The sequence below is a fragment of the Oryctolagus cuniculus genome, chromosome 15 (genome assembly GCF_964237555.1).
Source record: "Oryctolagus cuniculus chromosome 15, mOryCun1.1, whole genome shotgun sequence".
Lineage (NCBI taxonomy): Eukaryota > Metazoa > Chordata > Mammalia > Lagomorpha > Leporidae > Oryctolagus > Oryctolagus cuniculus.
Genome location: NC_091446.1, coordinates 59,655,897 through 59,668,852, shown reverse-complemented (window position 1 = coordinate 59,668,852; position 12,956 = coordinate 59,655,897). Strand labels below are relative to the sequence as shown.

The following is a 12,956-nucleotide window of genomic DNA, read 5'->3' as shown; positions in this document are numbered from 1 at the left end:
GCATATAAAAATTATTTGTCTAAATATATTTGAGTTTGCACTAATCTTTGCATAAACAACTTGAACTGTCTAGTTGAAAAGTGAGTAAAGTTAGACTAATTAGGAAGAATGATAACATATCATGGAATTTAATAATTAAAAGGGGAGTCACCTATCACCTTATAAATTAATTGCATTGTAAAAGTTCATTTTTAAAAAACAATTAAATACTGATACTTTTCTATACTATTATTGTCTATATTAAATACTAGGACTTTTCTATAAGCATCATATTTTAGATAGGTTTTTAAACAACCCTACCGGTACATGTTAACTTACCTAAAGAATTACAGGTTTTTTTTTTTTTTTTAAATTTTGACAGGCAGAGTTAGACAGTGAGAGAGAGAGAAAGACAGAAAGGTCTTCCTTCCGTTGGTTCACCCCACAAATGGCTGCTGGACTGGAAGAGGAGCAACCAGGACAGAACTGGCGACCCAACCAGGACTAGAATCCAGAGTGCTGGCGCTGTAGGCGTAGGATTAGCCTAGTGAGCCGCAGCGCTGGCCAAGAATTACAGTTTTACTAAGAGGAGCCTGAGCTCTAGATTTTGGAGACAGATGGGTCATATGTTATTCTTATTGGGAGGAGGAGTTGGTAGAAAGGTTTGTGAGGGATTAGCCACCCCTAGTTAAATTTTGGAAATGAGTGAAATTTTACACTGTTATCTCTGTGTCTCCAATCTTCCACTTTCCTCTCTTTTGCTGCCAGGCAAAAATAAGACACTTGTGCATGCTTTAACAGAGGTGTGCCCAGGGTGTGCACTGGAGAGCAGCGAGCTAGGTCATACTAATGTATCTTTGAATGGGTGTACCCCATGGCTTCTCAAAGTTTACTGTCTTAAAAATTAAAAATGTGTTAAATTAAATGAATTTGAAATTGATAGAAGTGGGGCTGGTGCTGTGGCGCAGTGGGTTAATCCTCTGGGCGCCGGTTCCAGACCTGCTGCTCCATTTCCGATCCAGCTCTCTGCTATGGCCTGGGAAAGGAATGGAAGATGGCCCAAGTCCTTGGGCCCCTGCTCCTACATGGGAGACCTGGAGGAGGCTCCTGGCTCCTGGCTTCAGATCGGTGAAGCTCTGGCCGTTGCAGCCAATTGGGGAGTGAACCATCGGATGGAAGAACCTCTCTTTCTCTCTCTGCCTCTCCTCTCTCTGTGTAACTCTGACTTTCAAATAAATAAATCTTTAAAAAAATTGATAGAAGCTCATTTTCAGGTAGAGAATAAAATGGAGTGAAGAGAATTCAGACAGTGTGGACAAAGGTAGTTTGAGATATAAGGGAAGACTCATGGGGATAGGTTTTTCCTGTTTTGAAGTCTATCCCTAAGGACATTTATTACTACTGTCAACAGATGTGTTCTTCCTTTGATGCTGAACACGAGGGCTATATTATGGTCCATCTCCAAACTTAAACTTTTTCTCTTTATAAAGTATATTTTTCTTACTTTATAAACTCATCTCTATTGGATAGAAGTTAAGAACTGTAGATTTCAATTCACCCCAAGGAAAAACCTCTCAAAAGTGATCACCAGCATCTAATGGAATAGTGAGCTTCTCATCATTTATATTCATAGATTGTTGAAATAAAGGTTGTTGTAGGAAATGTCCCTGAATTGTTTGGGAGGTGCTCCTTAGCTCTTAAGATTTTATAAATTGGGTCAGATGTTTGACCTACCTAGTGGTTAAGATGTTTATGTGCCATATGGGAGTACTTAGACTTGTGTCCCGGCTCTGCTCTTGATTCAAGCTTACCTACTAACACAGACCCTGGGAGTCAGCCGTGATGACTCAAGCAGTGGAATTAGATTGAATTCCCAGTTCCTGGCTTCAGCCTGGCCCATTCCTGGCTGTTGTGGGCACTGAGGAAGTGAACCAGTGGATAGATGATTTGCCTGTGTGTCTATGTCTCTCTGCCTTTCAAATAAAATAAATAAACATTTGTGAGAAGTGAAGACTAATCATATTATACATATTCCTTCTAGAAGAATTTTTTTAATCAAGAGATAGAAGACAAATCCAGTTTTGCCAGTCTTTTTGAAGTCTGTGTTCACGTTTCTATTATAGATTAAGTAAAAAAAAAAGTTGTTTAGAAATTTGTTTTTCCGTGGTAAAATTTATCATAAAAAGTTCTTGAATTACCTTGGCTATACGTAATTTTGAAAAAATGCTGTTTCTTATAAGCATCTTTCTAATCTGTTTACCTCCCCTGTTCTGTAATCCTGATTGATTGGAGATAATAGTCAATGAACTGGAGAATTTTACAAATGAAGTAAGGAAGTTGAAGCGTGGTTAAATTTTACATGTTACCTGCCTCTTATAGCAATACTACAATGTGATTCCCAAACAAAAATCTTACTAGGATATGGTTGTCACATTCTGAGTCATTATTTGTTCGAGAGATAGGCAGGAATCCAAGTACTGAACCCTCAGTTGTTGCCACCCAGTGTGTGCATAAACAGGAAGCTGGAATTGGAAGCAGAGCACAAACTCAAACCCAGACCCTCTGATGTGGGATGTAGGTGTCCCAAGAAACATAGTAACTACTGTGCTAGATACTGACCCCAGATTTTACTTTTCTTAACCCCAATTTTTGGTGTTCAGCATAGCTTTGGAAACTTTGTTAGTGAAAGGGCACGCTTTAAAGCCTGTGAAAGTTTACTTAGATCTTGTTTTAGATTACAACAATGTCCTCTCTTTTTGTCCATGAGATGAAAGAAGAAAACTGTGTCAGCTATCTTGACTTGATTTTTATGTTGGATAGTACCTGTCATAAGAGGAGTAACAAGTAAGTCCATTTGTGAGTTCTCATTGATAGAACACCAGGGTTATATTCTGAAGGATATATCTCATTACAAAGATTGGCTCTGGGCTCTGTAAACAGGTTACCATAGGGCTATCCTATCTGTCAATTTAGATTTGCCTTTTAGAGGGAATCTAAATGCTAGGTGGAATGATTGAGAAACAAACCCAAACAGAAAACAAACCAAACATTTCAGTTCCAAAGGTACATTTGAACTCAGCTATTTGACAGTACTGTTGGGAGTGTTTCTTGAAGCATATGTTTCAGTTGACTAGCTTATAAAGGAGACCATGTTTCTACTTTTAGAAGGTAAACACTACTAGGAAAGGAGAGAGGCTAGATAGCAGCGGGATAAATTGTGACTTGGTGTACTGATACATGAAAATAATAGTTATTCAAATTTTTACTTGAAATGAAATTAAAAAAATGTATTTTTAGTTTTTGTTAATTAGAATGCATTTATTTTAAAAATTCTTTAAAATTATTTTAATTTTTGAGATAACACTTTTAACTTATATTACAGTTGAGGGCTTAATGTTCAAGTAAAAAGTAAAAAGACCATAGTTTGGTGCTGATGCTGTGGTGTGGTGGGTGAAGCCGCTGGCAGCAGTGCCAGCATCCCATATGGGTGCTGGTTCGAGTACCGGCTGCTCCACTTCTGATCCAGCTCTCTGCTCTGGCCTGGGATAGCAGTGGAAGATGGCCCCCAAGTCTTGGGCCCTTGCACCCACATCAGAGACCTGGAAGAAGCTTCTGGTTCCTGGCTTCGGATTGGCACAGCTCCAGCTGTTGTGGCCATGTGGGAAGTGAACCAGCAGATGGAAGACCTCTCTCTTGCTCTCTGCCTCTGCCTCTCTATAGCTCTGCCTTGCAAATAAATAAGTAAATCTTTTTTAAAAAAAGACCATAGTTCCGCAGAAATGTAGGCAAGGGCTATAAGCTGTAATCAAAATGAAAAGATGTTGATTTCATTCATGTATGGTAAATTTTAAAATGATCACAGTTCATTAAAACTATAGTAGTATTTGTTGTTAGTAACAATTTTTTAAAGATTTAATTATTTGAAAGGCAAAGTTACAGCACTGTAGGTGGTGGCTTTACCCGCTACACTGTGGCCCTGGCCCCTGTTCTTAACAATTTGACAGACATAAAACAAAGTTTGACAAAATCTTTTCACTTAATACAATTTGAATAATTTGTTTTTCTTTAAATGACTTTTGGAGAGTAAAAGAATTGTAGACACATTTAAAAAGTGAGTGTGATGGAGGTAAGCATAGACTAAAAACAAGGATGTGTTCAGATTCAACAGCCTTGAAGGGAGGAAGGGAGAGCTGAACAGGTCATTTGGTTTATATTCAATAAGAGAACTATCTAGAGATGTGCTACATTTCAGAAAATGCAATCTATCTCTGCAGTTAACAGTTCTGATGGCTTTTATATAAGCCCTTAATTTTTACTGTAGTTATTAGTAGAGGAATAAATAATGTATGATAGCTATTGGAAAACATGGCTGCAGTTAGGCCTTGGACAGTCAATGCATCAATTGTCCTTTTTAAAACCCACTTAAAATTGCTCATTATAATTTTCTATGTTGACTAGAAAGTGTTTTTATATTGTACATGAAGTGAATATTAGTGTGCATTCATGTTTTTAATAGTATAGAATTCCTTGGAGTATATAGTTGTACTTACATGCTTTTCTAAATTATTGGACTTGTCACAATTGGTTTTCTATAGACTTTCAGCATAATTACTTTTTTTTTAGTGTCAAGCTTTGCAAAGGAACATGAAAGAATGAAATGTTTTATAAGTATATTTGAGATCACTATTTTAATTATGTACAAATTTCTATGTTAAGTCACTGGGGATGGCCTTTTGGCAGATTCTTGTTATTTTCAAGAACACTTCAAATTTTCAATTTTTGCATTGAGAGAATTGTGAATGCCATCATGTGGTATAATATCTGAAGAGCAGTAAACTTCTGGACTCTACATTATTTGCTTTTAAAAATAAATAATGTAATTAATCTGAGAATTTGAGTACATCAAGATAAGAGCCAAGGAGAATCATTTTTAGCTGTATGATGCTTTTGTCTTTCTGTGTGTACTAGGTGCATTGTGGAAAGGCCTTGGCCTTGGTGAAGCACTAATTTTTTCACTTATGCATATGCACATAGACCATAATTATCTTTGAATATAAGCAATAGCACTTTTATGGAGTCAGGATGAGGATCCAGTAGAGTGGGAGAGGTTGACTAGCAAAAATGTAATTTTATGGAGCTAGACCAGGGATAGGGTGGTGAAAACAGTTGGAGGAGGCATCCTTCATAAGGTATACTTTCAGGAGAGGGAGTTTGGATGGAAGATAGGCTCCTAACCTGAGATTCCCTAGGAATCTAACCTGATATATCCCCTAGGAGTTGTAGACAGAATGTAGGAAAGAGAACATTCCTCTCCTACAATTATTGATATTGAGAGGAGAGTTGGAAGGATTAATTCTGGATGAGAGAGATACCATGAAAATATATATTCATCCACCCATTCAGCCAGTCAACCAACTAGTTAATTAAAAAGAAAATATTTCTGCCTTTGTATTTAAAACAATAAATAGAAAAACTGAGGTGAACATAATATTTTCTTTTTGTTTTTCTATAGTTCCATGGGTAACATAGGGAATATCATAATATTTTCTAAGGGCATATTTTTATGCCCTCCTAGCCTGCAAAAATAGAAACTATTAAAGAAAATAGGTAAAAGTTATGAAGGAAGGTTTTTATAGACTATATATATTTTCTCTGTTTGTTTTAAATGGGTTATATTGTATACAGGAGAGATATGTTTCTTCCTCTCACTCCCTCTGCATTCCCCTATCCCGACTCAGTGAATACTTTGTGGGTGATTATTGGCTATGACCAAGTTAATACAGATTTGGAGGTCTAGTGATTTGGATATTAGTCTTTATGACAGATACATTTATTTGAATGTTAAACTGAATTTGTAATGATATGCCACATATCACTTGATATTATGATAATTTGATGTGTACATTCTTAGGAAAAAATCTCACTGAATTGATTAAGGATAACATTAATACCTTAAAGGATGACTTAAAATTCTTTTTTCTATTTTTTCTTAAAAAACAGTGCCTTCTTGTTTTTTTTCTCTTTTTATATTATATATTTTAAATTACATTTTACATTATACTACATATAGTTTTATATTATAATTAATATATTTTTAATAGTTATATATTATGTTTATATTATAATTTATAATATACTTTACATATAACCTTGTATATTATAATGTATACTTTTTTTTTTTATCTTTTATTTAATGAATATAAATTTCCAAAGTACGTCTCATGGGTTACAATGGCTTTCCCCCCCATACCGTCCCTCCCACCCACCACCCTCCCCTTTCCCACTCCCTCTCCCCTTCCATTCACATCAAGATTCATTTTCGATTATCTTAATATACAGAAGATCAGCTTAGTATACCTTAAGTAAGGATTTCAACAGTTTGTTCCCACACAGAAACATAAAGTGAAAAATAATAGATGATTTTTTTTTAAATGATGATGAAATCAGATCAGACCTATTGTCATGTTTAATCCCAGTGAGAGTCAAGTTGGGAATTGATAGTTTCTTTCTTTTTTTTTTTTTTTAACAGAAGATCAGTTTAGTGTACGTTAAGTAAAGATTTCAACAGTTTGCACCCCCATAGAAACACAAAGTGAAATATACTGTTCGAGTACTCGTTATAGCATTAAGCCTCAGTGTACAGCACATTAAGGACAGAGATCCTACATGAGGAGTAAGTGCACAGTGACTCCTGTTGTTGACTTTACAAATTGACACTCCTGTTTATGGCATCAGTAATCTCCCTATGCACCAGTCATGAGTTTCCAAGGCTATGGAAGCCCCTTGAGTTCTCCGACTCTTATCTTGTTTAGACAAGGTCATAGTCAAAGTGGAGGTTCTCTCCTCCCTTCAGAGAAAGGCACCTCCCTCTTTGAAGACCTGTTCTTTCCACTGGGATCTCACTCACAGAGATCTTTTTGCCAGAGTGTCTTGGCTTTCCATGCCTGAAATACTCTCATGGGCTTTTCAGCCAGATCCGAGTGCCTTTAGGGCTGATTCTGAGGCCAGAGTGCTATTTAGGACATCTGCCATTCTATGAGTCTGCTGAGTATCTCACTTCCCATGTTGGATCACTCTCCCCTTTATTTATTCTATCGGTTAGTGTTAGCCAATTTCTATTAGTTTCTTTTGTGTATACAAAAGCAAATTGCCTCTCATCTTCTTCTACTATTAAAACCCTCAAATAAGTAGTTTCCCAAGCAAGTAGGGACATATCACATGTCTTCCAAAATTCTGTCTGGCTTTTCTAAATCATCATTAACAAGAATGGGAAAACATATGGGCATGGACCATTTCAGTACTATGATTTCATTGAAATCCAGGACTTGTATGTTGTAAGACATCCCAACAAATTGGCTATTCTTTTCACTTAAGACTATTGATAAAATGCAAACCAAGCTGGGATGAATTATTAATTTAGTTATTAACTTACTAGCATAATTTGTTAGAGGACTTAAAGCCAGACACAGAAAGGTTGGAGAATGTCTTGTTTGTCTGCTGTCAAATCTCAAGTTTTGACACTCTGGTCCTCTGAGGAGTACAGCTGATACCAGGAGCACCTAATATAAGTTTTACTTACTCTGTGATTTTCATGGATGTTCTTTAGAAAGTATTTTCTTTACAATAAGCCCTTTTTGGTGTGTGTTTGTGCACAGGAAACATGTCGACTGAAACACCAATCACACTGAGTATCGACCCTCAGGATCTGCAGGTCCAAACTTTCACTGTAGAAAAGCTGCTGGAGCCTCTCATAATTCAGGTATTAAAATCATGGAAATAATGATGCACAGAAGGACTGAGAAATATGGTGATTATGGATAATGAACCAAGGGAAGATTCAATTTTTATATATAAATATATCACCTGAAATTGTTGTTTATTTGAAAGTCAATATTTTAAATGTAAAAATGTATGAAGTTAGTGATAATAATAAAATTCTGAGTTTTCCCAGATACTTTTTATTTATTTATTTATTTTTATTTTTTATTTTTTGACAGGCAGAGTGGACAGTGAGAGAGAGAGAGACAGAGAGAAAGGTCTTCCTTTGCCGTTGGTTCACCCTCCAATGGCCGCCGCGGCCAGTGCGCTGCGGCTGGTGCACCGCGCTGATCTGATGGCAGGAGCCAGGTACTTCTCCTGGTCTCCCATGGGGTGCAGGGCCCAAGGACTTGGGCCATCCTCCACTGCACTCCCTGGCCACAGCAGAGAGCTGGCCTGGAAGAGGGGCAACCGGGACAGAATCCGGCACCCCGACCGGGACTAGAACCGGGTGTGCTGGTGCCGCAAGGCAGAGGATTAGCTTAGTGAGCCGTGGCGCCAGCCCCAGATACTTTTTAATAGCACCAGCAGTAATAAAAGGTATTATAATTTTATAATACTTTTATATAAATTATCTTGTTTTATAGTTATGAAAACTGAATGAGGCAGCCAGCTGTATTTAAGCCCTTTTATATATTTGAGGAAACTGAGGTCTAGACAATTTCAGTGACTTGCCCAAAAGCACATGGTGCCACATTTGTCAAATTGGAAACTATTTTAAAAATACTAAAATGTATGAGAAAAGCAGCTCTTTAAAAGAATTCTATGAGAAAATTTCATAAACAGTCCTTTGAAAATATGTATATCGATCCTCTGATTTATTAGGTAAGTCCAGGTTTTATATATTGGATTTTCTTAAATTAGTGCTTAAAAGGACTTACATTAGCGTATAGATTTAAATTTTTTGTCCTTAACCCAAAATTTGTAAGGAAACTTTCCTTTAGATCTATGTGTTGTCATGTTTCTTAAGTTCCTTTTTGAATAACTCAAATATTTAGGGGTTACTTGGTGAGAAATTACATTGACCTTACTTCTGATTATTTAAAAATGTTCTGCTTATCATCTTTGGGACAGATGGCAGGGACAGGAGTAGCTCTGAGAATAGATTTTGTACGTTTATTTACTTAGCATATGGAGTCAATATCTGCTACTAGAAAGACAATTCAAAACATGTGCCTCACTGATGATAGCTTAATCATTCGACAGTCTTAATAGCACTAATATCTGGTATGAAATTAGTATTAGATTATTATTGAGACTCCATTAAATTCCCTGTTAGTCCTTGTTTTTTTTGTTTCCTGTGCTTGTACATTCTGAGCCAGACAATTGTTGCACATTCCAATTTCCTGTGGTGTTCTCCCTTTGTTTCCTTCTAGTAGTGTTAAAGTTTGAGGTTTTACATTTAGGCCTTTAATCTACTTTGAATTGATTTTTGTACATGGTAAGAAATATGGGTCTAGTTTTGCTCTTCTGCATGTGGATATAAATTTTTCCAGGTACCATTTATTGAAAATATCCTTTTTCTAATAATGTTCTTAGCATGTTTGTCAATGATCAGTTAGCTATAGATGTGTGGGATTTTGTCAAATTAAATGGCTTCTGCACAGCAAAGGAAATAATCAACAGAGTAAAGAGACAACCTACAGATTGGGTTGTGGTTAGGTTTAGGGTTATTTATAATTATTTGTAAGCTATAAATTAATTATAAGCTATACATAAGACAAGGGGTTAATAATACCTAGAATATATAAAGTACTCCAATTCAATAGCAACACAAACAATCCAATTAAAAATGGTCAGTAGATCTAAATAGACATTTCTCAAAGGAAGATATACATATGGCCAACAGGTACATGAAAAAATGCTAAACATTACAAATATAAGGGAAATATAAATGAAAAACACAATATCGCCTACTCCATAAAGATTGGCTAATATAAAAAGAAGATGACAAGTGTTGGTGAGGATGTGGAGACAAGGGAACTCTTGTGCACTCTTGATAGGAATGTATATTAGTACAAGCATTGTGAAACACAGATGTAAGTTTCATAAAACACTCAAAGTAGAACTACCATATGATTTAGGAGTCCCACTCCTGGGTGTGTGTGTGTGTGTGTGTGTGTGTATCTGTCTATCTATCTCCAAGAGAAATGAAGTCACTCTATTGAAGAGACATCTGTACTCCCACCTTTATTGTAGCACTATTCACAGTAACCAAGAAATAACCTAAGTATCCATACACTATGTAAAATGGATAAAGAAAATATGGTACATATACACTATGGAATATTTACTTTGCCATAAAAAAGATAAAATCTTTTCACTTGCAATAACATTAATGGAAGTTATTAAGTGAAAAAAGCCAAGCACAGGACAAATATCACATGATTTCACTCCTATGTGTAGTCTAAAAAATATGTGTCACATAAAAGTTAATATGATGATAGTTACCAAAGTCTAGGGAGGGAAGAGGATAAGCAGAAGTCAGGAGAAATTGATTGATGGTACTAGGTTATAGCTAGGTAAGAGTAAGAAGTTCTGGGGGTCTATTGCACAGTAGAGTGACTATAGATATTGTTAATGTACTGCATATTTCACCATTCAAAAACCTATCAGTTTTTGGATGTTTTCACTGTAAGAAATGTTAAATTTCAAAAAAGATGTATTATTCAGATTAGACATTGCACAATGTAACCATGTAATAACAAGATATCATATAGTACATAGTAAACATGGAGAATTTTTATGTCTGTTAACTTTTTTTAAAAAATAAAAAATAGTATAAAAAAAAGTTCCCGTGCAACTACCTGTTGAATGGTTTCATGTTAAAACCAAACAAAAAGTTTCATTATTTTTCTGATAAAGTTCACTGTAAAAATTGGATGAGCCAAAAAAACCAGCAAAAAAAATAAAAAGAGAATAAAAAAAGTTCATGATTTTATCAACAAGATTCAAACACTGGTGTTTTCATGAATTTACTTCTAGTATAATGAGAATATGGGTGATTTTTATTATCTTCTTGTGCTTCATAATGTTAAAATTTAGATAATTTATATAAGGATATATATATATTTATATATATGTAAATAAGATATATGTAACCAAGGTGGAGATAGTACTGTATATGTAGATTTTATCCTGCCTGTTTAAAATGATATTTTAATAATTTACCATTCCTTGTAGGTACAACTTAATATAGTTGTTGTTTAGTTATATATCATGAGGCTGTACCAGGGTTTTTAAAGTTGCATCTTACTTTTGCACATTTGGGTTGTTTCTATCGATTTACTATTATAAATACTGTTACACAGCCATCTTTGTGTATACATTTTTTTCACAAATTTGGATTATTTCCCTTGGACTGGTTACTAAGTGTAAAAATAGGAAGAAAGAGGCTGTACAAAAAGGTTATCATGAGGTTTATTCAGTGCAGAATTTGAGTGACTCAGATCCAGGAAACATAAGCCTAATGATTTTTAATAAGTCTTGGGAAGTATTCCAAAGGAGTCAAATTCTAGTCAGAATTTATAATTCTATGACTATTAATTTTTAATTTATCTTAATCAATGAACATAGATTGGCTTGGCCCTAAAAGGCAGACTTTAGGTAAGCTGGAACACCTTTTTCACAGATTAGACATTATTTTCTTTAGAATGTGATTGGTCGAAAACATCTTTAAAGACAGGGAGTGTATTGTCTCTGAAAAGAAGCTACTGACAAGAAAACTATTAATTAATTTAAAGAAGGACATTTCTGGGACTAGATAAGGTATGAATCTATAAATAACAAAGGATTGCTCAAGGTTGCTCCATATGGCTAAAATGAAGCAGACCCTATGTGCCCATTAGGGACCCAAGTCAAATAGACCTAGTAGATAAGATTAATAGCTCTGTTTGGCCACTCCTCAGGCAACTCTCGGTAGGTTTTTCTCTTGAATGCTTTATAGCTTTTTAAATAGCAGTTAGTTCTTAGTTCTTAATATATATATATCACTAAGTTTTTTGGGGAAAATTTTAAGTGAGTTCTTATAACTGATTGAGATTTTATTCCTATGCAATTGTAGGGAGTGGGCATAGGGAAATTATGCCCACTTTGGAGATGGCTGATCAAGACAGGCTCATTAATGCTACTGCACAAGCCTCATTTGTTCCATAATAATAAATCACTGGAGTTGGTCATTGACAAAGACTTGCTTGTTATAGTGTGTTTGGTACAGTAGTTGGCTCGATTTAGGATGCCTGCATTCCATGTCAGAGTGCCTGGATTCAAGTCTTAGCTTTGCTTCTGATTCGTGCTTCCTGCTAATGCACACTCTAAGAGGCAACAGATGATGGCTCTCATACTTGGGTGTCTGTCACTCGTGTGGGACACTCAGATTGAGTTCTAGGATCCTGGCTTAGGCCTGGCCCACCTGTAGCTGTTGGAGATATTTGAGAAGTAAACCAGTAGATGGAATTTTCTGTCTACCTCTGTCTTTGTGCATTTCATATAAAATGAAAACAAGTAAAAATTGAAAAAAAATACTTGATAATCACAAAAATTATTGACATATTACTTATGAACAGAGAATGTTGTGGAGAAACTGCTTTTAAATGCTTTTTGCATTCCAACTGAAACTAATAGATGCTTTTTTCCCCCTAAACTATGTATTTATTTTAAGGGCATGGTGACAGAGAGAGAGAGACAGAGTGAGACATAAAGAGGTCTTCCATCTGCTAGTTTACTCTTCAAATAACTGCAATAGCCAGGACTTGGAAAGGCTGAAGACAGGAGTCAGGAAATCTAGTCAGGTCTCCTGCTGGCTGGCAGGAACTTAAGTGCTTGAGCCATGATCAGCCTCTTCCCAGGCACATTAACAGGCAGCTGGATCAGAAGTGAAGTAGCAGGGACTTGGGCCAATGCTCTCATATGTGATGGCCGTGTACAAGAGGCAGCTTCACTATCATACTGGCCCCATATGATTTGCTTAGACAAGGCATTGCTATAGCAGTCAGTAGAAAGTATTCTACATAAATTCACATTAAAGGGTATACTGGTGACATTTTGTATATGTTTCCTTATATGGTCTAAAGTTATTATAGCTACCTATAAACATTTATTACATTTATTGAGTCCCTCTAGTAAGTTGAAAGAATGAAAATGACCTGAAACAATTTAAT

At 35.7% G+C, this 12,956-nt stretch overlaps 1 protein-coding gene across 6 annotated transcripts in view; it reads left to right on the top strand.

Annotated features, from left to right (window-relative positions):
* Positions 1 to 12,956, top strand: part of CTNNA3 (catenin alpha 3) — a 1,675,875-nt gene that overhangs the window by 38,835 nt on the left and 1,624,084 nt on the right. For all 6 annotated transcript variants that reach the window (XM_070057731.1, XM_070057732.1, XM_017348752.3 and 3 more), the window contains exon 2: positions 7,635 to 7,738. In XM_070057731.1, the coding sequence (XP_069913832.1) occupies positions 7,640 to 7,738 (99 nt within the window). In that variant the 5' untranslated portion in view covers positions 7,635 to 7,639. The remainder of the gene's footprint in view (positions 1 to 7,634; positions 7,739 to 12,956) is intronic.